Source organism: Pithys albifrons, chromosome 25, assembly GCF_047495875.1.
Source record: "Pithys albifrons albifrons isolate INPA30051 chromosome 25, PitAlb_v1, whole genome shotgun sequence".
NCBI lineage: Eukaryota > Metazoa > Chordata > Aves > Passeriformes > Thamnophilidae > Pithys > Pithys albifrons.
In genome coordinates this window covers 1036018-1060513 of record NC_092482.1, presented here as the reverse complement: position 1 = coordinate 1060513, position 24496 = coordinate 1036018, and the positions used below count along the sequence as shown (strand labels likewise).

At 69.2% G+C, this 24496-nt stretch overlaps 1 protein-coding gene across 1 annotated transcript; it reads left to right on the top strand.

Annotated features, from left to right (window-relative positions):
• Positions 1 to 2897: 2897 nt before the first annotated feature.
• Positions 2898 to 24173, top strand: RARA (retinoic acid receptor alpha). The gene is given in 11 exon segments (XM_071577105.1): positions 2898 to 3086; positions 9697 to 9986; positions 20723 to 20871; positions 20975 to 21116; positions 21981 to 22141; positions 22227 to 22403; positions 22479 to 22683; positions 22848 to 23006; positions 23308 to 23454; positions 23457 to 23535; positions 23537 to 24173. Coding segments are annotated over 10 exon segments (1542 nt in total). The 5' UTR covers positions 2898 to 3086; positions 9697 to 9808; the 3' UTR covers positions 23682 to 24173.
• Positions 24174 to 24496: the final 323 nt, after the last annotated feature.

Genomic DNA, 24496 nt, shown 5'->3' with positions numbered 1-24496 from the left:
GGAGGGGGTGCTGAGGGCAGGGCAGGATGGGGTTCCTGAATCCCCAGCGTGTTCCAGTTTCCCCCGGCCCCATGGTGTGACCCTGCTGTGCCACAGCCCCATCCTGGCTCTGCCTGTGACCTGTGGGATCCCCATGGGGACACTGGCACTGGATGTCCAGGACAAGGACACGGACAAAGCCTGGTGAGGTCCCACCATGGAAAGGGGCATCCCTGGGCAGCCCTCCCTTCCCATCCCTTTTCTCACTCCCTGAGGGGCCAGGGGACAACTTGGGGACATGCAGGGCCCTCCAGCTGCCACTGTCAGTGGGGAAAACGAGGCAAGTGGAACCCGGGGGGGTCTGGGAACCCTGGGCAGGCTCAGCCCACGCTGCCAGGCACTATTTATAGCTGGCACTGCCATGTGTCGGATGTGTGTGGTGGCAGTGGGGTCAGCCCAGGCTGTGCCTGCTCTGTGCCGTGTCCCTGCGCCCTCACCATGGCAGGGCTGGGGGCACCCTGTCCCTGTCCCTGCCCACGCCGTGAGATCAGCAGGCACCGTGGCTCTGCCACCAGGCCGTGGGGCTGTGCTGGCATCCTCCTGCCCGTGGGCAGAGCTGGGCTGGGCGTGGACTGCCCAGGGGTTCCTGGCTCCCCCCACGCCATGGCAGCTGTGCCCTGCCCTGTGCCAGCCCCGGGGAGTGACGCAGCCCCACGGCGTGGGGACACGGCACATGGGACGTGGCACAGGGTGACGGTGTCAGGAAGGAAGTGCCTGGCAGTGTGTGGGGCTGTGGGGCTGTGGTGGTGACGCAAGTGGGCACAACAGAGCCCCCCTGCCCCGTGTGGCCCCAGCTACCCTGGCCCCAGCCACCCCTGTGCCCACCATGGTGCTGAGTGAGGTGACAGTGGCACAGCGAGTGCAGGCAGAGCACGGTGGCACTCCCACGGTTGGGTCAGACAGGCCATGGTGGGCACCCCACGGCGGGGTTGGGGGGTCCCCAGTCCCATCAGTGTCCCCAGAGCGTCCTGGCTGTGCAGGTGGGGACAGGGACAGCAGGAGAGCGCAGGGCACAGAGGCCCGCTGGCTGTGCCAGTGCCAGCCCTGGCTCTGCTCTCTGCCGCAGTGGATGAAAAATCAATGGCGCAGCTGGATGCGGCGCGTGGGTGCCGGAGCCGCCGCCGGAGCCGTTCGTCACCGCGGGGATGGCAGCGCCACGGCGGGGACAGCGTGGCCAGGGGACACCCGGGGACACCGGCATGGGGAGGCCGAGGGGCTGCCCTGCCCCGTGCCCCCTGCCCTGCCGCACGTGTGTCCGTGTCCCCCATCCCCGCACACACGTGCCGTGCCCACGGGTTGGGCAGTGCCAGCTGTGCCGTGGCAGCGCCGCGGGCGCGTGTCCGGCCGCGCAGCCGCCCGTGGGCGCGGCGGTGTCCCCGGCGTCCCTCGGCGGTGTCCCCGGTGCCCCGGCCGCCTCGCTGTCCTCCCTTGCACTCTCCTTACATAAGCGGCCACGTGGCGGGCACGGCCGCCTCCCGCCGCGCCGTCACCGCCGGCACCCAGATTCCATCTGACAGCGCCTTTCCGCTCGGGTGCTCCCGCCTGGCACCGGGGCCGGGGGTGCGGGGCAGGACCCCACACGACCCCGCCATGCTGGGCGAGGGCCGAGACGCCTCTGCGGGTCGGGGACACGGCCATGCCATCCCCTGGCACCTCCTGCCACGCCCTGGCACCGCCGCCCTGCCCGTCCCATGGCCTGGCGTCGGCACCACGACGCCGCGGCACAGGCCGGGCCTGGGTGGCAGGGCCGGGCAGGGCCGGGCTGGGGGAGGGCTGGGCCGTGGGGGGGGTGCTCGGGGGTACCCACGGGGGGGTCGGGGCGGCCGCAGCCACATCTGGCAGTGATTTGGCACATTCCTGTGGGCTGAGCACGCGGTGGCGGCGCCGGGGCCTCGCCAAGGCCTCGAGGTGCCCGGAGGGGGCCAGCCTGGGCCTGGCCCGGCGTGTCCCACCTGCCCTGCTGGGCACATGGGGGACACTGAGGTGTGGGAACATCACCGGGGGTCCCACCGGGCCCACCCTCCCACGTGGGTGTTGCAGGGCCCGACGGGCACCCTGGGGGTCCCATAGGGCTCCTGGGCAGTGTGGGGGCAGCGGGACCCCCACGGGCTGTGCTGAGGCTGCACCTTCACACGTGTCCCCACAGCCCTCGTACCGCAGGGGCCGGGCGGTGCCCGTGGGCCCTCGGTGCCCCCTCTGGCCTCCCGGGTCTGTGGCTGGACCCTGTGCCCGTGTCCCGGTCCGTGTCCACGTGCCCATCCCTGACAGAGAGACCACCAGGGGATCCCCCTTGGGTGCAGACACTCTACACCCCCATGGGTGCCCCTTCCCCGCTGAGCCTGGAGGGGCAGCCCAGGGACTCCCCACCCCTGTTCTCCCCATCCCTCTGCCCCCCCTTCCCCACCCCGGTGTTTTCCCTCACATGGGTGCCCCAATCACCCACACGGGGCAGGGGTGGGTGGGCACGCTGTGTAGCGGCAGGGAAGGAGGGGAGGGGTGTGGGGGCTGGGGGGGTGTCAGAGCAGCCCCTCCTGTGTTTGGGGGGGGGAGGAGGGGCACGAGGGGCTCCGAGCTCGCGGTGCGCGGCCCCTTTAAGAGCCCCCCCCCCCGCCGCGGCGCGCGCACCCACTTTCTCCCCTTCCGCTTTCTGGTGACTTCAAAGGGTTACAAAGCGGCGCCGGCCCCGCCCACGCCCCGCCCCCGGCGACGTCTCATTGGCTGGCGCGCGGTCTGGGGGCGTGGCCCAGGCGGAGGGGCGGGGCCTCCCGCCGCCCCCCCCCGCCCTCCGCCGCCGCCGCCGCCGCCGCCGCCGCCGCCGCCCCGCCCGGCCCAGCCCCGGGTAAAGTTTCCCCGCGAGCACATGACTCGCAATGGCCGCGGCCGCCGCTCGGTGAACCCCCCCCGGGAGCCCCCGGCCCGCCCCCCCCCACCGCTCTGAGCCGCGCTGAGCCCCCCCGCGCCCCCCGCCCCCGGTGCCGCCGCCATGCAGCCGCCACCGGGAGCGACCCGGGCTTGAGGATCTCGGGGTTGGAGCGTCCCTTGAGCAGGTAATGAGAGGCCCCGGAGCCACCCGTAGGGCGGCGGGGAGGGAGGGTCTTGGTGCGGCTCCGGTACCGCCTCTGGGGATCCCCGTCCGGTACCGGGGGATCCGGGCGATCCCGGGGATCCCGCGGGGGCGGAGGGACCCGCCGGGCTGGCGCTGCCGGGAGCGCCGGGGCCGCCGCCGGTTCGCGGTTGTGCCTTTGCCCCCCTTCCCACGTCGGGCGCGGGGTGCAGGAGTCCCCCCTCCCGGTACCGACCGCCCGGGCGCTCCGAGCGGCCGCGCCGCCCCCACCCCGGCGGGGGCTCCGGTGCCCCCGGGCCCGGGGCAGAGCGCGGTGCTGAGGTGCTTCCCCGGGATTACCGGCCCCCCCGTGCCGCCGGTGCGCGGAGCAGCCACATCCCCGCCGTGCCCCGGGGCGGGGGGGCCGGGGCCGCTTCCCCTTTCCCGGTGCGGGTGCGGCGGGGCCGGGCCCGGCGGGGAGCGGGGCCGGGAGCGCGGGGGGCGGCGGGGGCCGGGGCCGGGGGGCGGGAGCGGCGTCTGCGCCGTTTCCTGGCCGGCGGGCGGAGGAAGCCATCGCTCTGCGCGGCTGACAGGGCGGCGGCGGGCGGGGGGCCCGGGGGAGCGGGCGGGGGGCGGCGGGGCCGGGCAGGGCGCGGGGGGGACACCGCCGGCTGCCCCGGGGGCTGCGGGGGCGGGGGGTGCCATCCCCGGGGTGCGCAGCCCCGACAGCGGGGACACCCCCCCGGGGCACGGGCAGCAGCGCCCCGGGCCGGGGGCACCGGGCAGGGCCAAATCCGTGCCTGTCCCCCAGATCGGTGTCTTTGTCTCCCAAAATCTCTGCTTGTGTCCCCAAAATCTCTGTTTGTGTCCCCCAAATCTGTGCCCGTGTACCCCAAATCTGTGCCGCCGACCTTTGACCCCGGTGGTGGCGTGGCGGCCCCGCAGCACGGAGGGTGCCGGGGGGACACGGGGGGTTCCCCGCCCCGGGGGTGCCGGGCGGGTCCCGGTGGCGGCTCCGGGTGCGGCCCCACCGCCAGCCCCGCGCCGGGATTAGCGGGTGACGGCTCGGTGGTGGCTTAGCGGCCCCGCGGCCACCGCTCCGGGCCATATGTCACCCGTGGGCCCCCACCCTGCCCTTGGGGGTGACCTTGCTCCGGTGTGGGACGCGCCTGCTCCCGGGGGTGCCCGCAGCAGGGATGCCCGCGGGTGCCCCGGTGGGATTCTGTCCCTGTCACCCTTCGCTCGCAGCCCCCCGGGTGACGTGGTGACACGGGCACCGCCAGCGGGGTGGCAGGAGCGGGGCAGTGCCCGTGGCTGCCCCATCCCACAGGGATGCCTGGCATCACCCAGCTGTGCTCACACACCCGCCGTCTCCCTGCGGTCGGTCCCTGTGGCAGGAGCGGCGTCGCGGCCGCGGCGCTTGGGGACAGCCGTGCCACCGCCTGCCCTGCGGCGCTGGGATTCACCAGCCCGCCGCTCCGGGGCTATTTATAGCCAGGAGGTTCTGGTGTGACAACGTGCCACACTCGGCTGCGCTGGCCGTGCCTGGTGCCCTGAGCCACCGTTCTGGCAGCGTCCAGCACCGATGCCAGCGCTGCCACCAAGGGGGTGCTGGGCTCTGGGGGTCCCCAGCCCTTTTTGGGGTGCTGCTGCAGCTCGTTGGGGCTGGTGGAGCTGCGTGTCCTCTGTGGTGTGTGCCGGGAGCCCCGAGGTGCCCCACGCCGTGGGGCCCCCTGGCAGTGCCAGCCCCAGGGGGGGCGCGGGGGGTGCGATCGTATCTGCGGCGACACATGTGCTGATTACAGAAAATGGGTTAATCTCCCTGCGGCTGGAGGCGGCTTAGCGGGGGGTGGCTCGTGGCAGGGCCCGGCGAGGGGCCGCGTGCGCCCGCTGTGGCCTCCGCTGTCCCCGCTGAGCCCCGGCTGCCAGGCTGTGACAGGGGACATGGCAAGGGGACGTGGCAGTGACACACGGCCGCCCGCAGCCAGCCCGATCGCGACACGGTGGGTCGTGGTGGCTGCGGCACAGAGCGGTTTTGCCCCCCCAGGTGCTCCAGGTCCCGGCTCCCCATGGCCTGCCCAGCCCGGGGGCACGGTGCCACCAAACCCCGGTGTCCGGAGGTGTCGCACGGCCGCCGGGTCCCCGCGCCGTGTCCCGAGCGGCCCCGTGCCAGCTGCACTTGTCTGCCGGCTGTCGCCGAGCCAGCGAGGGCTGTCTGGGGCCGCGCTGTTCCCGGCACGCCATTCCCAGGGCGCCGGCTGCCGCCGCAGCCTCGGCTAAAAACAACCGTGAGCGGCTGCCAGGGCACCATCCATCCATCCCGCTGCCGGCCCGAGCCCACGGGCAGCCGGAACGGGACACCCCGGGACCCCTGGGATGGGGCACCCCTGGGTCTGCAGGTCCCTGTGCTCCTCCTGAGGGTTGGGATGCAGGGTGGGCATCGGGCTGTGCCTGCCGGGGAGTGTCCTCTGTATGGGCAGGGTGGGTGTGGGTGAGGGTCCCCAGGGTGCTGTGGGGCCACCCCACGGGCTGAGGGGCTGGTGGGTCACAGTGGCCCAGACACCACTGGGCCTTTGGGACTGGCCTGTGCCTCGCATGGCACACATAGCACAGCCAGGCCGGAGCGGTGCCGGTGGTGGTGTGGCACAGCCGTGGCCATTCTGGGGGCCATGGTGGGGGCCGGGGCACCTGTTCCTGCAGAAGAATGGTGTGTCTGGCGGTGGGTGCGGGATGTGTAACCGGAGCGGCGCGTTCCCGGCGTAACCGGAGTCGGCGCGGCCGCGACAGGTGGAATTTCAGTTTGTGGCTCTCGGTGGCAGTGGGATGTGGGGTGCTGGGGCAAGGACCCACAGCAGAGGCCGGTGGCCACAGCTTGGGGTCCTGTGTGCCCCCACGGCGTGGGGAGGCCAGTGGATGCCATCCCTGCTGGCATGAACGCTGTCCCTGCAGGCGGTCTCAGGGTCCCTGGCCCCGTGTCCATGCCTGAGGAGTGGCGGTGGCCCGCTGAGGGTGGTGGCTGCAGGGTGTCACCAGTGCTGCCCAGGGACCTGTGGTGGGGCTGAGTGAGCCCCTGGATGTGCCCCTGGCCCTGAGGAGCAGTGGGGTGCAGGTCCAGGGGTGTGCCCTGGCCCCAGCACGCCCCCATTGCTGGTCCCAGCAGCCCTGACTGTGGTACAGGCTGCCTGGCCGAGCGTGTGCCGCTGGCTCTGGCCGTGCCGCAGGCTGGGCATGATTCACGCCTGCCCGGGGACGTGAGAAACGTGACGGTGACTCACTGTCGGGAGCTTTGGGGATACAGGAGGGGGTCTCGCTCAGCGGCCCTGCCAGGGGGGCACCTCGCCCTCCCTGCACGGCGCTGGCTGCCCCGGGAGGGCCGGGGGGGCGGTGGTGGTGGGGGGCAGCGGGGCCAGCCAGGCCATTGCCCTCGCGTGCGAGGCCACCCCGGGCTGGCTCTGCCGGCAGCGAGGAAACCACAGGCTGTGACCGCAGAGGCTCCTCAGGCGCTTCCTGCCCTGCCGGGGGCTGCCACTCTGTGCCCCCCTACCCCAGCACAGCACCCCCTGCTCTGCCCACACACCACGGGGGCAGTCTGGCACTGGGAGGTCCCCGTCGCCTGTCCCCGTGAGGATGGGGGACACGGGCAGCAGCTTCTGCCAGGTTTGGGGAGTGCAGGGTGCTGGGATGGTGGACATGGTGGTGTCACCAGGGGCAAGGGACTGGGGTGGCAGGGCCTGGGGTGCTGGGAATGAGGTTGCAGGTCAACGGGGTGACAGGCTCTGGGGTTGACAGGGGAACAGTGACGGGCTGTGGGGTGACAGGGGGCTGTGGCAACTGGGCCAGGGCTGAACTGAAACCTGCCTGCCTGGGAATCGAGAGTGGCGAGGGGAAGCTGCGGTCGGGAGCGCGGTGCCCGCCGGCATGACAGGAAGGGCTGGGTTGCTGCCCACTGCCCTGCCAGGCACCCTTGAGCACCCCCAACCCCGCTTGCCCCCACTGCTGAGGAGGCCAGGGCGGTGCCCCCGCTCACCGGCGTGTCACATCCGCTGCCATCGCCGTGTGCCCCGGCAGGAAGCGCAGCTGGGTTTGGGGGTGTGACGTGGGCTCCAGGGCTGGGGGTGCTGCCTGCACTGGGGGGGGGGGTTCACGTAGCCCCTGGGTGGGACGGGGGTGCAGCTGGCCAGGGTGGGCAGTGGGGAGGGGGTGCCATGGTGCCGTGCTGATCCCAGTCCCTCTGCAATTGGTGTTGGCCTTGCCAGAACATGGGGGAGCAGGGTGGGGGCTGTGGGCACTGAACACAGCCTGGGGGGTCCCCTGGAGTCACTGTGGAGGGCTGCCTTTTTGGAAGGGGTCTCTCGAAGAGCTGTGCCAGTGCTTCATAGCCTGTCTGGGTGTGCATAGTGGGCTTTGTGCCCTCTTTGGGGTCATGGTGGGCTGGTGGCTTGGGCAGCCATGTCCCCCCCAGCTGTGTCCCCCCAGCTACATCACCCCAGACTGTGTCCCCCCGAGTCATGTCCCCTGGCTGTGTCCTCCCCAGGCTGTGTCCCCCCCAGCTGCATTGCTGCCAGCCCTGGGAACAGCTCTGGTCTGCGTGTCCGTGTGTCCGTCCGTCCGCTCCCGAGGGCCACCCCCGGCCTGGGCGGGAGGTTCCTCGTGGCTGGATTTGGCCCGGGCCCCGCGGCAGCGTTTTCCACGGGGCTGGAACGAGCCGCTGGATTCCAGGAAGCTCCAGGCCCTGTCCAGCTCCTGCGGGGACTGGAGGAAAAGGCATCGGGGCGGGAGAGCGTGGGCCCTGCCGAGGGGCTGCACAGCCCCTGGCCCCCAGCTCTGCCTGCAGCACTCTGGGAGCACAGCTTGGCCAGGACACCCAACACCTCCATTTGGAACACCCAGGACCCACATTTGGGATGCCCAGGATCCCCAAGCTGGGGAGCAGCCATGTGCCAGGGGCTGTGCCGGCACATGGTCCCATGGGAGCTTCTCCTGCCCACCTGAACCCCCAGGAACAGGACCAGGATCCCTGGAGCCTCCTGGGCTCTGCTGGCCCTGTGGAGCAGGGGCTGGGGGGCTGCTGGCTGGGTTGGGGTCCACAGTGACCAGCCTGGTGGTGTTGGCCTCGCTCTGTCCCAGGCCGGCAGTGTGCGGGGGGGCTGGAGTGGGTTGAGTAATTGGGCCCCGGCGTGGCTGGCACGGTGCCCGGCAAGCACTTGGCACCGGCAAACATAAACAGTTCTTCCCGCGCCTCCCTCGCTCGGCTCCCCCCGGGCAGCACGACTTGGGGGCCGTGGCCTAGCCGGGGGGACCATGGGCAGCCCCACACACCACGGGCAGGGGTCCCTGCAGTGCCATGTGGGGACCCCACGCTTGGGCTGTCCCTGGGCAGATGCTGACCCAGCGTCCGGCTGGCACCGTGCCCGGTGGTGCCCATGGGAATCCAACATGCACTGGGGCAACCTGAGCTGGAGAGGATGTGACCCCCACGCAGCCACTGCTGGGTGCCCACCCTGGGGTGGCTGGACTGTGGGTCTCCCCACGGGTGGGGGGCAGCGCTGGGACTGTGGGTACTGGTGTGAGCTGGGAGAACGGGGGTCCTGCCTGCAGTGAGTGCCCCCAGCTGGGTGCTGGGGGGGCGGGCAGGGCCGTGCCCATCCCGGCCCCTCCCCAGCGCCTTGCCGGGCGGCCCAGCCTTGTTCCTCTGGATCCTTTTCCGCCTCCGCGGGGCCGGGAGCCAGCACTCTCGGCAAATAAACAGCCCCCGCCGGGCCCCGCGCCAGCGCTTAAATAAACAGCCAGCCCGGGATTGTGAAAGCCCCGCGCCCCCTCCCCACCGCCCCCCGACCGGCCCGGCACGAGGGGTCCGTGCCCACTGGCCTGACGTGGGAGCTGCCAGGACTCGGCTCGGCCTGGCACATGGCACGGGGTGGGGGCTGTGCCGCGACGGCAGAGCCCAGTCCTGCATGGATGGCTGGGCTGAGCCCCTCGGTGCCGGTTCCAGGGGTCTGAGACCCCCAGTGCTGGTGCCAGGGTGGCTGAGCCCCTCCTGCCCAAGGCAGGGTGGATGAGGCCCTCACTCAGCGCAGGCGTCAGGGCAGCAGAGCCAGGGCGGTGAGTGGCCATGACGGCAGAGCTGGGCTGGAGCAGAGCCGCTGTCCTCAGGGGACCCTGCTGTGCCCGTGTCCCCCCCTGCCCCCAGCTGCCTCACAGACCCCTGGGATGGGGCACAGGGTGCTGCCCCCCGAGACCCGCGTGTGACCTCCCACTCCTGTGCCAGGCCTGGGGGAGCAGGTTTGGGGCTGTGATGTGGCCCCTGGTCCAAGGGGGTGCCCTGTGGGGCCACAGTGTCCCCAGGCCGTCCCCACACCGTCCCCTCGTCCCCCCCTCACTGCTAAGCCAGGATTAGCGAGCTGCGCCTGCCGGTGCCGCCGTCCCGGTGTCGTTAATCGGAGGGATCGGCGTTAATCCCGTGGGCAGCCCCGGGCCCGGCCGGCTGCGCCCTCCTGGGGCCAGCAGGGGATGTGGGCCTGGGGAAACTGAGGCAGGGATGGTGGGGGGCCCAGCAGGGTGGGGGTCAGGGGTGCCAGCCCCTCTGCTGACTGTCCTGTCTGCTCCCCCCACAGGACCAGCATCACCAGCGAGGACAGCCCGGCCGTGGGGCACCCGCGGGCCCCATGCTCTGCTCGCCACCCGCCCCCCGCACCTGAGAGCCCCCCTGCACTGGAGACCCCCACCATGGCCAGCAACAGCAGCTCCTGCCCCACGCCGGGCGGGGGGCACCTCAATGGCTACCCTGTGCCCCCCTATGCCTTCTTCTTCCCACACATGCTGGGAGGGCTCTCGCCCCCCAGCACCTTGGCCGGCATCCAGCACCAGCTCCCTGTCAGTGGATACAGCACCCCGTCACCTGCCAGTGAGTACCATGGCCCCGTGGGGGTTGGTGGGACCCCCAGGGCTGGGGAGGCGTGTGGGGCCCCTCCGTGCCAGGATCTGCCCCAGCGTGAGATGTGGGTGTCAATCCCAGGCTACTGCTCTAACACTGGTCCATGACCTGTCCTGGGGCAGTGACACTGGGGACAAGGCGCTCTCAGCCACATCCGTGGGGAGCTGTGTCTGGGGGGCACTGGTTCTGTGCCACAAACTCTGGGTACTTCTCCCCGTATGTTCCTGTGGGTGCTGCTGGGGACACCGAGGCAGGCAGCGGGCAGTGGCCACGCCAGGCTGTGTGTTATTAATTGTGGTGGCACGGCCACCTTCATTAGTGGCTGTTTTATACCCCGGTTATTAACGGCCCCGTGGGCCCTGGTGAGGGTGTCCCTGTGCCCACTGTGGCTGGGCTGGGTGCCGGGGGCTCGGGGGGTGCCATGTCCCCGCGGTGGCTCTTTGTTCACTGGGGGCCGCCGTGGGAGAGGCGATGGAGGCGATGGAGGCGATGAAGGCGATGAAGGCGATCATCATCGCGGCTGCTCCCGATTCCATTTCCCCCTGACAGGGTCGTCCATCACGGCCCTGGTAATCACCGCCTGCCGTGACGGTGGCTGGGAGCCTCTGGAGGTGGGATCCCACCCGGGGTCCCCCGGAACCAGCACCCCTGGGTGTGCCTCAGTTTCCCTGGATGTCCCCTTGGGTGCAGGGGGGTGGCTGTGGGACCCCTTCCCTTCCTGGCCCCACGGTGGGTCGGTGCCCGTGCTTGTTCCCAAGCAATGTGGCACTGAGTGCCCCGCGGCGCCCGCTGTCGGGGAGAACCCTGTGGGTCGGGGTGTGGTGTGCCCCCCCCCCGGCCCATCCTTGCCCCCAGGGGCTGGTGCAGGTCCGGGCAGGGCCAGCCCTGGGTGCTGTCCCCCGCCAGAGCCGCCCCGGCGGCGGTGGGACCCAGTGGGACCAGTTCAGCGACTGGGTGTCAGCGGGTGGGGCCACTCCCCCGCGCTGGCTCTAGGGCCATTCCCAGCGTGTGGGAACAGGCTGAGGAGGCCACCTGTGTCCCCCACTTCCCTGACACTGGGGACAGGGCTACTGTAGGCACAGCTGGAGGGTGCCCTGGGACTGCTGGCAGATGGGTGAACTGTGCCTCAATTTCTTCCTGTCCTTCACTGTGTGCTCAGGGTCCTGGGAGGTGCCAGGGGTGGGGCCACTGTGTCTGTCCCTCCTGTAGCACCGACAGAGCCTGGTGGGTGACCTGTTTGTGTAGGCCCTGCAGTATTGGGGTGTCCTACAGTGCCGCTGCTCTCACTCCTGGCGCTGTGGCTGGCAGGGGAGTGCTGGTGTCTGTGGCCCTCTGGGAGGGCTGTGGGGGGGCCTGGTCCCTCCACCCCTGCTCACACATGTCCGGCCCCACCACTGGCCCACCCTTGCCAGATGTGTTGCAGCTGTGCAGACAGAGGACTGATCCAGCTGGGCTGTCCTGGGGGTGCAGATCCCCCCAAGGTTCGACTGGATGCCTCAGAGGGTCCGTGGGTGCTGAGATGGGGGTCTGGTGTGTTGGGAGCTGCACGTGGGCAGGTGTGTGCTCACATGATGGGTGTGCATGTGTGTGCCCGCTTGTGCCCGCTGTGGGGGGTGTGTGTGTGCGTGTGGAGCTGCGTGTCTGTGGCAGTGCTGCTGGCAGTGCCAGCGTGTGTGTGTGTGCACAGCCGTGGTCATGTGGGGTGTGCACACCTGTGTCATGTGTGTGTGTGTTGGTGCGTGCTGTGCCCCTCTGTGCACAGCTGTGGCTGTGTGGGGTGTGCACGCCTGTGTCATATGTGTGTGTGTGTGTGTGTGTGTGTGTGTGTGTGTGTGTGTGTGTTGGTGCCTGCTGTGCCCCTGTGTGCATAGCTGTGGCTGTGTGGGGTGTGCATGCCTGTGTCATGTGTGTGTGTGTGTGTGTGTGTGTGTTGGTGCCTGCTGTGCCCCTCTGGGCATAGCTGTGGCTGTGTGGGGTGTGCATGCCTGTGTCATGTGTGTGTGTGTGTGTGTTGGTGCCTGCTGTGCCCCTCTGTGCATAGCTGTGGCTGTGTGGGGTGTGCATGCCTGTGTCATGTGTGTGTGTGTGTGTGTTGGTGCCTGCTGTGCCCCTCTGTGCATAGCTGTGGCTGTGTGGGGTGTGCACGCCTGTGTCATGTGTGTGTGTGTGTGTGTGTGTGTGTGTGTTGGTGCCTGCTGTGCCCCTCTGTGCATAGCTGTGGCTGTGTGGGGTGTGCATGCCCATGCCACATGTGTGTGTCTGTGTCAGTGCCTGCTGTGCCTGTGTGTTAATACCACATGCAGTGCAGGGACACCTGTGCCAGGTGTGTACACACATGCCAGTGCATGTGGCAGTGCCAGGGCTGTCCCTGTGCCTTCATCCCTGCCCCTGGGGGCTCAGTGGCCCCTCGGGGTGCCCTCCCCTTGCCCAGTGCTGGCCCCTGGCCCTCCCTCGCCCTGGTTCCCAGGCCGGGCTGGGCAGCGGGACCCCCGTGCCCCGGACGGGCCCCGCGCCCGGGCTGGCCTGTCACCCAACCCGCTGGCTCCGGTTTCCTCCGCGCCGCAGCCGCTCCCCCGCAGCGCCCCATAATTAATTAATTTTTAAAAATTAATGAGCAAAACGTGCTCCCTGCAGGCCGGGGGCCGCGGGTGGGGGCCGCGGGGCCCACTCGGGGTGGGAGCCGTGCGGGTGCGATGTGCGGGGTGGGCACGCCCGGCCCCCCCAGCCCCGCGATCCCGGCAAGATTGATGAGCGCTGGGCCCCCGGCCTGGGAAAGCCCATTAGGCGGAGGCTCCTCTATCACTGTCAGGGGCCGGGGGGAGCCGCTGCTCCAGCCGGGAATTCGCCGGGCTCAAAAGCGGCTGAAGGGGATAAATGGGGTCTTTTGAAGTGGGCGGGTGAGAGGGGGGCTGCGGGGGCTGCGGGGCCGGGGGGCTGCGGGGCCCCGAGGTGCCGGCGTGGCGATGGGGGAAGGGGCCGCGGCCAACAGCCCGTACCCCAGGCTGGGCTGGGGGGCTTGGTGCGGGTCCTGGGCATCCCTGATGGGCCGTGCGGGCTGTGGCGCTGCCCTCCCAAAGCCGCCCCCTCCGGGCACAGCGGGATGAATCCCTGTGCGGTCCCCGGGGGCTGTAGGGGTTATGTTTCCATTCAGCCTTTGGGGGCACCTTGTGTCCCCCCGGAGCATCGCCCTGGCGGTGGCGCCAGGAGGATGCGGGGCTGGAGGGAGCCCCTTTGCGTGTCGCCAGGCCGATGGTGGGGTGATATGGCTGTCCCCGTCCCCCGCACACCGCGGGGCTGCGTGCGGGGTGTCCCCTCGCCCAGTTCCTCTTGGCTCTGGAATTAAGGCGGTTTTTTTTTTTTTTAGTCTCTGTTTCTTCCTGTTGCCGCCGACGCGGGACGGGAGGGGATGCGGGACGGGAAGGGATGTGGGAAGCGGTGCAGGAAGCGCTGCGGGTCGGGAAGCGCTGTGGGTCGGGGCGGCCGCCGGTGTCGGGCACAGCCCGGCCGCGGTGCCACCGCCGGGTCCCCTCCACCGTCCCCTCCGTCGCAGCCACATTCTTTCCAGCGCTGGTAAATGAGTCAGAGCAGACATTTGTCATGTTCGCTGCAGGAAGTTGGAGCAGCGCTGGGCTTTTGTTCGAAACCTGCTGGCTAAGCAAAGCCCGACTTGCCATTATTATTTAAACAGGCGCTGCCGCGCTGCGCGGCCCCGCACGCACACACGGACACACAGACACACAGACACGCACACACGGACACACGGACACACAGACATGGACACACGGGCACACACACGGGCACACAGACACACACACATGGGCACACACACGGGCACACAGACACACAGACACGCACACACGGACACACAGACACACAGACACGCACACACGGGCACACAGACACGCACACATGGGCACACAGACACACAGACACGCACACACGGGCACACAGACACGCACACATGGGCACACACACGGGCACACAGACACGGACAGATGGACACACACACACGGACACACACACGGGCACACAGACACACAGACACGCACACATGGACACACACACGGGCACACAGACACGGACAGACGGACACACACACACGGACACACACACGGGCACACAGACACACAGACACGCACACATGGACACACACACGGGCACACAGACACGGACAGACGGACACACACACGGGCACACACACGGGCACACAGACACGCACACACGGGCACACACACATGGGCACACAGACACGGACAGACGGACACACATATGTACATGCACAGCTACACACGCATGCATGTACAGCCACACACATGCACACACATATGCAGTCAGAGCCACACACATGCACACACACAGCCACACTCATGCACAACCACACACATGCATGTACATATGTGTGGCACACACAAACACACACACACACACATGCAGATGCAGATGCCTCTGGCCTTTTCCAAAGGCTTTTTTTAGTTCCTCCCCTTTCCCCCTCTCTTTGGGGAGCAAGTTGGAAGTAAAAGCAGGCGGCCCTGACTGCTCATGTTGGCATGTGCAGGGCTGGGGCCTGTGGGTGTGTTGGAGAGGGCCCTTGGCACCAGGAGTGTGTGTGCATGGTCATGGGGGTGTGTGTGTGCATACAATGCCATATGTGTGCTCGCTGGTGTGCACATGCACACACATGCACACACATGCACATCCCGTGTGCCCTCCCTGCTTGCTGCATGTCCCCGTGCAGGGCTGGCGTGTGTGGCAGTGCCCACATCCTCCCTCCTGTGTCCAGCCGTGCCCACGTGTGTGATCTTCCTGTGGGGGTTCAGGGGGGCTCCTCCCCTCCAGGGGCACCCCTGGGGTTGGCAGTGTGGGGGCTGTGGCACGGCAGGGGCCGTGTGCCCACCATGGAGTGGGAGGGGGGGCACCACTGTCACCGCTGCGGCGGGAAGTGGCACCCCCGGGGCCTGTCCTTGGCGTGTGACTGTCCCTGCTCTGCGTGGGCAGCGCTGTCACCGCTCGGGGCTCCTTGGTTCAGGGTGTCACCTCCAGCTGGGACCTGTGTGCAGGGGCAGCGTGGTGGGGAGTGGTGGCACGTGGTGCAACACACACAGATACAGAGGGATAGACACGCACATGTGTGTTCACATGCTCAGCTGCTCCTGTGCTCGGTGGGACACGGTGTCACACACATGTCCATGTGTGTGCAGGGGGGTTGCACACACACGTGTGCACACAGGCAGCCCTGTGCATGCACACACACCTCCCTGTGCAGCCGTGTATTGGGAACACACGTGGCCCTACTGCTGTGGGGATGCAAACACGCATCACACAGCAAGAACACGCATGAACACACATGCACACGCATGTACACAGGCACGCACATCCCCTCGGGGGGGTGCCGGGGGTCAGGCCGAGGTGAGCCCTTCCCACGGGTTCACCCGCAGTTCACCCGCATCCCATTAGGCAAATGAGCTGCGCCGCCGGGCAGCCCCCGGGACCCCCCCGGGACCCCCAGCCCCCGCCCCTCTCCACCGGGCAGGCCCCGAGCCCCTCCCCGACCCGCCGGGAGCCCCTTCTCCTCCTGCTCCCGCGTGGCGCTGCCCCGCGTGTCAGTGTCCCTTCGCGTGTCCGTGTCCCCCTGCGTGTCCCTTTCCTCTTGCGTGTCTGTACCCGCTCCCTGTGTCCAGTTCTCCCCCGCGTGTCCTTGTCCCCCTGCGTGTTCCTTTTCATCCTGCGTGTCCGTGTCCCCTCCCGCGTCCCCACGCGTGTCCGTCCCATCCCGTGTGTCCGTGCCCGCACTGCATTCTCGCCCCCCCTGCATGTCCATGTTCCCTCCCCCGCTCCCCGCCACCCCCGTTCCGCGTGTCGGTGTCTCGTGTCCGTGTCCCCCCCGGTGCGGGTGCGGGTGCGGGGCGGCCCCGCGGCGCGGAGCGGGTTAAGCGCGGGGAGGCGGCGGGTGCCGGGAGGGACCGGGGCTGGCGGAGCCGCAGAGCCGGCGGGGCTGCGCCTTCCTCCCCTCCCCCCGCCTCCTCCTCCTCGTCCTCCTCCTTTTCCTCCTCCTCCTCCCTCTCGTCGTTCTCCTCCTCCTCCCGCCGCCCGGGCGCGGAGCGAGCGGCGGGGCCGCTCCGCGGGGCGATGGACGCGCGGCGCGGGGCGCCCCGGGGGCGCGGCGGGGGGCACTGAGCGCCCGGGGCCGCCCCGGCCGGGGGAGCCGCCCCCGCCGCCCCGGGGCCATGTACGAGGGCGCGGCGGTGGCGGGGCTGCCCCCCGGCCCCTTCCTCCGCATGGATTTCTACGGGCCGGGCCCCCGGGGCTGCGCCCCCCGCCGCCCCCCGCCCTGGAGCAGCTCCGGCCGCTGTAGGTACCCGGGCCGGGGGCGGACGGGCCCCTCGCGCCGCATCGGGCCGGGGGAGCGGCCCCCAAACCCGGGCGGGGCGCGGGGGGCTGCGGGGCTGGGTGCGGGGAGCGGGGCTGGGTGCGGGGGCTCGGGCACGAGGCTGAGCTGGGTGCTGGGCTCGGGGGTGCGGGGCTCATCTCCCCTCGAGCCCCCTCCCCACTCGCTCCCTGCGCACATCGCGGGGCCCCTGGAACGCCCCCGCCCGTATTTCGGGGCAGGGGGACCCCGGGCCGAGCGCGGGGAGGGGGGGCCGTGGGGTCGCCTCTCGCCCCCGCAGCGCCGTCCGGGCAGCGCCGTCTCCGCCGGGAATTTCGCTCCCTCCTGATAAAGGCTCCGGGAAAATCCAATTAACTACAGACGGAGCCGCCGCTCCTGCCCGGGCGAGGGGGAGCCCCAGCCTGGCCTCCCCACCCTGGGCCGGGGGGTCCTGGGTGTGGATGTGGGGCCCGGCCAGCCCTGTTCCCTCCAGCGGGATCCTGCCCTGTGTGTGTCCCTGAGGGGTCACGGCCCGGTGTCCCCCGTGGGTCCCCCCCGTCCCGTGCTCTGTGCTGAGGGGTAGCACAGGGGGTGCGAGGACATCGCTGTTACCCGGGTGGGCAGCGGGGGGCACGGGCAGCACCCCCAAGTGCCGGCCAGCCTGAGGAGTGCCCTCCCACGGGGAATGTGGAGCCCTGCTGTGCTTTGTGCCCACGGCATGGGGGATGAGTGAGGTTCAGGGAGGGCTGGAGGGGTCCTGTGCCCCCACAGTGGGCAGCTGGTGCCCTGGCACCCAGGAGCCACCACAAGGGCCTGGGGAGGGTCCTCCTCCGTGGGACTTCCCCCCCGATAAGGACAGGGGTTCCATCGTGGGCGGCCCATCGTGGGGTGGGTGGCGGGCGCTGTGTGGAGGGTGTGTGGCTGTGGCCTCCCCGTCTCTCTCCCCTCATTGTCTCGGGGCCGCTCGACCTTTGCGCTGGCACCGAGCGCGGCCGAGGGGCCTTTGTCTGTGCTGGGGACACGCGAGTGTCCTGCTGCCCCTGGGGTGGGCTGCCCCCGAGGCAGGGTGGGCAGGGGTCCTGGGCTGCAGTGCCACCCCTTAGCGCAGGGTCCCCTGGCTCCGACTGTGCTGAGCTGGGCAGCTGGGGGTTGTTTGTCCCCCTTTGTGTCCCCTTGGACCCCCTCCCCGTGGGCCACAGCCCTGGGTGGACGCGCGTTCCCTGCCCATGCCGGGGCACCTCGGGGCCCTGGTCATGGTGACCGTGACCCCGCGGGCGTGTGGGCAGCGGGCGCTGGCGGGACTCCCTGGCACGGTGCCTCGTGCCCGACGTCACCCATGTCTCCCCAGCCTGGGGGTGCCAGCCTGTGGCAGGGCTTGGTGGTGCTGGGGCAGCCGTGCTGTGCCTCAGTGTCCCCAGGGGCAGCTGTGGCTGTGCCCGCTGGCCCAGCAGTGCTGGCAGCTGGCCCGGCACTGCCCTGCCCAGGGGGACAGTGTTGCACTGGCACAGGGGGCAGAGCTGCCCCGGAGGGCACAGGGAGCCCACCCACACCTGCAGTGGGGCTGAGGCCACTGCCACACCACGGGCAAGGAGACTGAGGCACAAGGCAGCCCTCGAGGGGTACAGAAAGGCTTGTGGGAGCCCATGAGGGAGTGGGCACCCCTGCCCATGTGGGGCTGTGTGCTGCAGAGAGGGTTTTGGGGTGCCGTGGGGGCTTTGGGGGCTGTGTGGGTTGCATTGTGTGTGGCACCACCACCCTGCTGGGTGCAGGGTGGCCTCACATGGCCTGGCAGGAGCTGTGGGTCACAGATGGGTGTGTCTGGGTTTTGGGGAGCACAGACCCCGGTGCTGGCACGGGGCAGAGCCCGAGTTCTGGGCAGGATGCCCCATGGGGCCCCGGCAGTGACTGGTGGCACATGGACAGGGCTGGGCACCCCGCGACTGGGGCGCCCCACGGCTCCCGGGACCCTCTTCCCTCCCCCTTCTCCTGCAGAGGCTCAGGAATCTGGGGCACGTGGGATCCTCATCCGCAGGGAAGCCCTCGGTGGGCGCCCACCCTCCTGTGGGGGCTGTGACCGCTGGCATGGCACTGCCACTCGCGGGGACCCCCGGTGCCCCCCGCCGTGCCCCATCCCCACTCCCCGTCCCCGCTCCCCGGCGGGTTTGTCCCGGAGCCGGCGGGGGTGGCGGCGGCGCGGCCCGGGTGTCCCCCCGGGCTCTGGCACGCGGGGTGTCCCCGCGGGCGCTTTCCCACGCCAGGGCGGGGGTGCGGGTGTCGGGGTGCCCCGAGGTCCCCCGGCGCGGGCAGGAAGCGGCCGGTGGGGCCGCGGGCGGGGGCGGCGCGTTCGCGGCGGAGCCGCAGCATCTGGTCTGCAGCTGGAGCGGCCGCGGCCGGGGGAGCGCGGGGGTCCCCCTGCTGCGGGGGCAGCCGGCGGGGGAGGGGGCGAGCCGGGGCCCTGAGGTCCCCTGTGTCCCCAGCTGCACCCCCTGACCGAGCCCCGTGGGAGGTTTGCACCCATCCTGCCCGCTCAGCGCCTTTGGGTGCTGCTCTGTGCCCTCCCCAGGGACCTGAAGGGCACCCAGGCCTGATGCCACCATGAGGGGCTCCTGGGCAGCCGGCCGGGCTGGCGGCTGTGCCCGTGTGCCTGTGCCCTCCGCGGTGGCACCGCAGAGCCTGTGCTGGTGCCGGGGGTGGCAGGGGATTCCCGGGGTGCTGGCGCAGCTCTGCCAGCGCAGGGACGCGGGGGGAGCCGGTCCCCTCCCCCTCTGCACCGAGCACATCAGAATCTTGTCAAATCCGCGTTTTGTGAGTGCAGCTCTCCACGAGGAAGTTCTTAAATTATATAAAAGAGGCGATAAATTATAGACGACGTTCGCTCAGTCACTTTAATGGCTCCTCTCCCTCGAGTGGCAGCGGTGATTTATTCAGCGCCGCCCGGGAGCTCTGCCCGGCACGCTCGCCCCCGCGCCCGCGTCCCACCCTGCACACCCACCCACATCCCACCCTGCACACCCACCCACATCCCACCCTACCCACCCACATCCCACCCTGCACCCCCACATCCCACCCTGCACACTCATATCCCTTCCTGCACACCCACATCCAGCCCCACACGCTCCCCTCCTGTCCCACTCCCCATATCCCACCCTCCCACCCCGCTCGTGCCCCGCACACTCTTGTCACACCCCACACGCTCGCCCGTCCCTGCTGGAGCCTGGGGACAAGTGCCAGGGGTGGTTTTGTCGCGTTGTCTCCTCCCTGGCCCCATCTGCACCCGTGGCCTTTGGCAAGGGGCCGGTGGCACAGCCGGGCTGGGGACCCCCATCCATCCCACCCGGATTCCCCCTGGGACCCCTCCCGCGGGGTGGGTGTCCCTGGCCGGGGCTCCCTGCGGCTCCCCGTGCCCAGGGGACTCTGGCGGCCCTGGGGCCCCTTTTGGGGTGCAGGGGCCGGCGGGGCGGGGAGGGGGACCTGGGCTCCCCCCGCCGGGCCCGGCCTTTAATATCCTGTTTGACTGGTTCGCTTGGCTCCGCTGCAGAAAAACATTCGCAAACATCCCGGAGCAGCCGGGGAGCTCTTTAACCCCTGCCTGGCTGTGCCCCGGCCTGGGGGCACCCCAACTGTGAGAGCCCCCCCAGTGCTGGGGGTACTCCAACTGTGAGAGCCCTCCCACTGCCAGGGCTGCAGTGGAATGGGAATTGGGGCTTGTCTGGGGGATCCTGGTGGGACAGGAGAGACCTGGCACATGCCACAAGGTTTTCAGGTGCAGGAAGGGAGCACGAATGCCCCATGAGGTTTTGGGGTGCAGCAGGGGGAACAGGCACATCCTAACCAGGGTTTGGGGTGCTGGAGGGGAACAGGCACACCCCATGAGGTTTTGGGGTGCAGGAAAATTGACAGCAACGCCCCCCCAGGTTTTGGGGTGCAGGGGGCACTGGCTGTGTCCCCCATGCTCGCAGGGCCATTGCAGCACATGGTGGCAGGGGCTGCCCTCAGGGATGTGCCCTCTTTGCCTCTGCACCCCAGTGTCTCCTCATGCACTGGCAGTGCCGCCCAGACTGGGGTCTCCTGGGATCCCAGCCCTTTTCTTTGCTTTTTTTTCCCGTTTTTTTGTCTGCCTGAATTCCACATCGTCTCCATGACCTGGAAATGTCACGTTGCATCTTCCCAGCTCACGTCCTCTCCCCGCTGGCCCCACTCGACCTGGCGCCAGGGCCGGGGTGGGCAGTGCTGGGCTGGGGCTGCCGGGACCCCCAAAGCCAGGGAGGAGCTTTGGGGCGCAGGGTGGGGGGTCCCTGTCTGGGGGGGCTCCGTGCCCTGAGTGCCAACCCCTTCCCCACAGCGGTGGAGACGCAGAGCACCAGCTCAGAGGAGATCGTGCCCAGCCCGCCCTCGCCCCCGCCCCTGCCCCGCATCTACAAGCCCTGCTTTGTGTGCCAGGACAAGTCCTCGGGGTACCACTACGGGGTGAGCGCCTGCGAGGGCTGCAAGGTGAGCGCTGCCCCTGTCCCTGCCGGCCCCACAGGCCCCACAGCTCCCTGGGGTCCCTGGGGTGCCTGTGCCAGGCACTGACCAGGCTGTGGGGGGTCCCCAGGGCTTCTTCCGCCGCAGCATCCAGAAGAACATGGTGTACACGTGCCACCGGGACAAGAACTGCATCATCAACAAGGTGACGCGCAACCGGTGCCAGTACTGCCGGCTCCAGAAGTGCTTCGAGGTTGGAATGTCCAAGGAGTGTGAGTAGGGATGGGAGTGGGGATGGGGATGGGGATGGGGACAGGATGGAGACCAGGGCTGGGATGGGGCCAGTGATGGGAACAGAATGGGACAATGTTGGGGGCACCCTGCCTGGTTTCCCCATCAGGGGGTCTCTGGGTATGATGGGCCATCCCAGCAGCCCCCACCATGTGCCCCATGAGGACCTGGAGGGATGGGGACCCCCTGGGACTGTGTCACCGCCCGTCAGTTGCCCGGGCAACGTGTGATTGATAATGTCAGAGATAAATGATGCTGATGAGGCCTCCTGGCTCTGCTGGCAGTTGTCATGGTGCCCGGCTGTGCCCCCACCGTGGGTGCCCGGGGGCCTGTGCTGCTGGGCGCAGCTGCCTCCCTGAGTCCTGCCCCATCTGCCGGCCCCTGGGGGCCTGGGACCCCCGAGAGGGGCTGGCAGAAGCTGGGGGGGCCAGGCACTGCCAGGGGTTTCAGCATTTCAGGGGCTCACCCTGCACCTAAGGGGGTCCTGGCCCCCCCAGGCCACAGAGGCTGAGCCCCATGGGATGGGGGCTGCTCCCAGCTGCTACCCCTGGATCCCTTCCATGGGCCCCTCACCCAGCATGATGGCTCAGCTGCCATTTCTGTCCCTGGGGTCCTTCTCTACTGTGTTGGCCTTGCAGAGCAGAGCACTGTCCCCATGGCAAGGCAGGTGCCCCCCCAGGGGTGCAGGATCACCCCTAATTACTCCTAATGACTTTGGGGTTGTTTAAAGGAATCTGTGGGTCTGGTGGCTCCACTGGATGCTTGTCACCATGTGTGTGCCCATTGGTGGCAGCAGGGCTAGGTGGCCTTGGGGACAGGTGGCCCTGACCCTGCTGTCCCCACAGCCGTCCGCAATGACCGGAACAAGAAGAAGAAGGATGTGCCCAAGCCGGAGTGCTCGGAGAGCTACATCATCACACCTGAGGTGGAGGAGCTCATCGAGAAGGTGCGCAAAGCCCACCAGGAGACCTTCCCCGCACTCTGCCAGCTCGGCAAATACACTACGGTGAGTGGTGGGGGCCCCAGGGGGTCCTGAGGGGCTGGGGAGGGTGGCACCCCCTCCGTGCCCTCACCGCCCCCTCCCACTGCAGAACAACAGCTCGGAGCAGCGGGTGTCCCTGGACATCGACCTGTGGGACAAGTTCAGCGAGTTGTCCACCAAGTGCATCATCAAGACGGTGGAGTTCGCCAAGCAGCTCCCCGGCTTCACCACGCTCACCATCGCTGACCAGATCACCCTCCTCAAAGCCGCCTGCCTCGACATCCTGGTGAGTGTGGGCACAGGGGTGGGGACAGGGATGGGGAGGGGACCTCAGACTGAGCCCCCCTGGCCTCACCCCCAGATCCTGCGGATCTGCACGCGCTACACACCGGAGCAGGACACCATGACCTTCTCGGACGGGCTGACGCTGAACCGCACGCAGATGCACAACGCGGGGTTCGGGCCCCTCACCGACCTGGTCTTCGCCTTCGCCAACCAGCTGCTGCCGCTGGAGATGGACGATGCCGAGACGGGGCTGCTCAGTGCCATCTGCCTCATCTGCGGAGGTGGGTGCTGGGCTGGGGGCGCAGGGGTGGGCACCCAGTGCCTGAGCAAGGAGACCCCAAACGGAGCCCAAATGGTGACCCTGCAGGGGCTGGGCTGAACTGGGGGGCGAGGGGGAATGCCAGGATGTGCTGCTGCCCCCAACCACTGTGTGCCCCCTCCCCAGACCGCCAGGACCTGGAGCAGCCCGACAAGGTGGACAAGCTGCAGGAGCCGCTGCTGGAGGCGCTGAAGATCTATGTGAGGAAGAGGAGGCCCAATAAGCCCCACATGTTCCCCAAGATGCTCATGAAGATCACGGACCTGCGCAGCATCAGCGCCAAGGGTGAGGCTGATGGGGGGAGTGGCCACTCCTGTGGCTCTGGGTCCCAAGGGAGCATCCCAAGGACATTGAGGGGGCTCCAGGTCAACTCAGCATCCCCTGCAGGGGATAAAGACTGGGGGGACACCCCCTGCACTGCATCTTCCAGGGATGCTGGGGATGTGACCATATCCCTTGTCCTCAGCATCCATGCACCAGTGCAGGTGAGGGGTGTCAGTTTGGGGGTGTTGGCTTGGGTGTCCCGGTTTTTGGGTGCCAGTTTGGGGGTGCTGGCAGTGCCCTGCTGACCCCGACCCTCCCGCAGGCGCCGAGCGGGTGATCACTCTGAAGATGGAGATCCCGGGCTCGATGCCACCTCTCATCCAGGAGATGCTGGAGAATTCGGAGGGCATGGACACGCTGGGGGGACAGGCAGGTGGCCCCCGTGGGGGCAGCCTGGGGCCCCCCCCGGGCAGCTGCAGCCCCAGCCTCTCGCCCAGCTCCAACCGCAGCAGCCCGGCCACGCACTCGCCGTGACCCGCGCCCGGCGCAGCAGGACAGAGCCCGGCGTGGCCGGAGCACGGAGGGCCCCGCGCCCGGCCCGGCTGCAGCCCCCCCGGGGGCGGACTCCTCGCAGCCCCCGCGCCGGAGCGGCCCCCGCGGGGACCCCCCCAGCCCCGGGCCCAGCGCGTTGGTTGAGTCACATTTCAGGGCGTGGGGCCCCTCGGGCGCGGCCCCGGGGACGCCCCGGCCCCACCAGCACCAGCACCCGCGGGACCGCGACCACCGAGCCACCCCCAGCCCGCCCCGGCCGCCACGGGGGGGCCCGGCCAGCCCCGCACGCCGAGGAAGCAGAGTCATTTAAAAGAGAAAAGAAAGCAAAGTATATATATATAAATATCTATAAATATCTATAAATACGTTTTAAAACCTTTGTAAAAGTTTGGAGGGGTTTTTAGGCCTGTGCAGGTGGAGGGGGCACGGCGGGCGCTGCCGGGGGAGGTGGGGGGGCACACGGTTTATTATTATTAAATTTTTTTTTTGTTGTTGTTGAGATTTTAGTGGATTTAGAGTCGGGGGGCACCGGGCGGGCCCTGCCCCGGACCCCCCATGCGGGGAGGGGGCTGCAGGGGGGCACGTGGCGGTGCCAGCCCCGGCCTCGCGGGGAGGGGGCCCGGCCCTGCCGGCACGGGGAGGACGGGGAGGGGGTACGGGTGGGGGCTGGCTCCAGAATAAAGTTTATTTATTCTAGTGCCTGTCTCGTTCTTGTTGTGGGGTACCAGGGGAGGAGGGAGGAGATGCTCAGGCTGTGGCACCCCCAGTCCTGCCTGAGGGGGGTTCTTTGGTGCAGGAGGGTCCCCCGGAATCTGCCCTCCCCCCCCACCCCCCCATCTGCTCTGGCTCTGGCCATCCCCAAAGGCTCGGCCGGGGCAGAACCCTTTGGGAACCCCCCAACATCCCAAGACCTCTGTCCTTCCCATTCCTGATGCCACAATTGTGTCCCCCACTGCCCA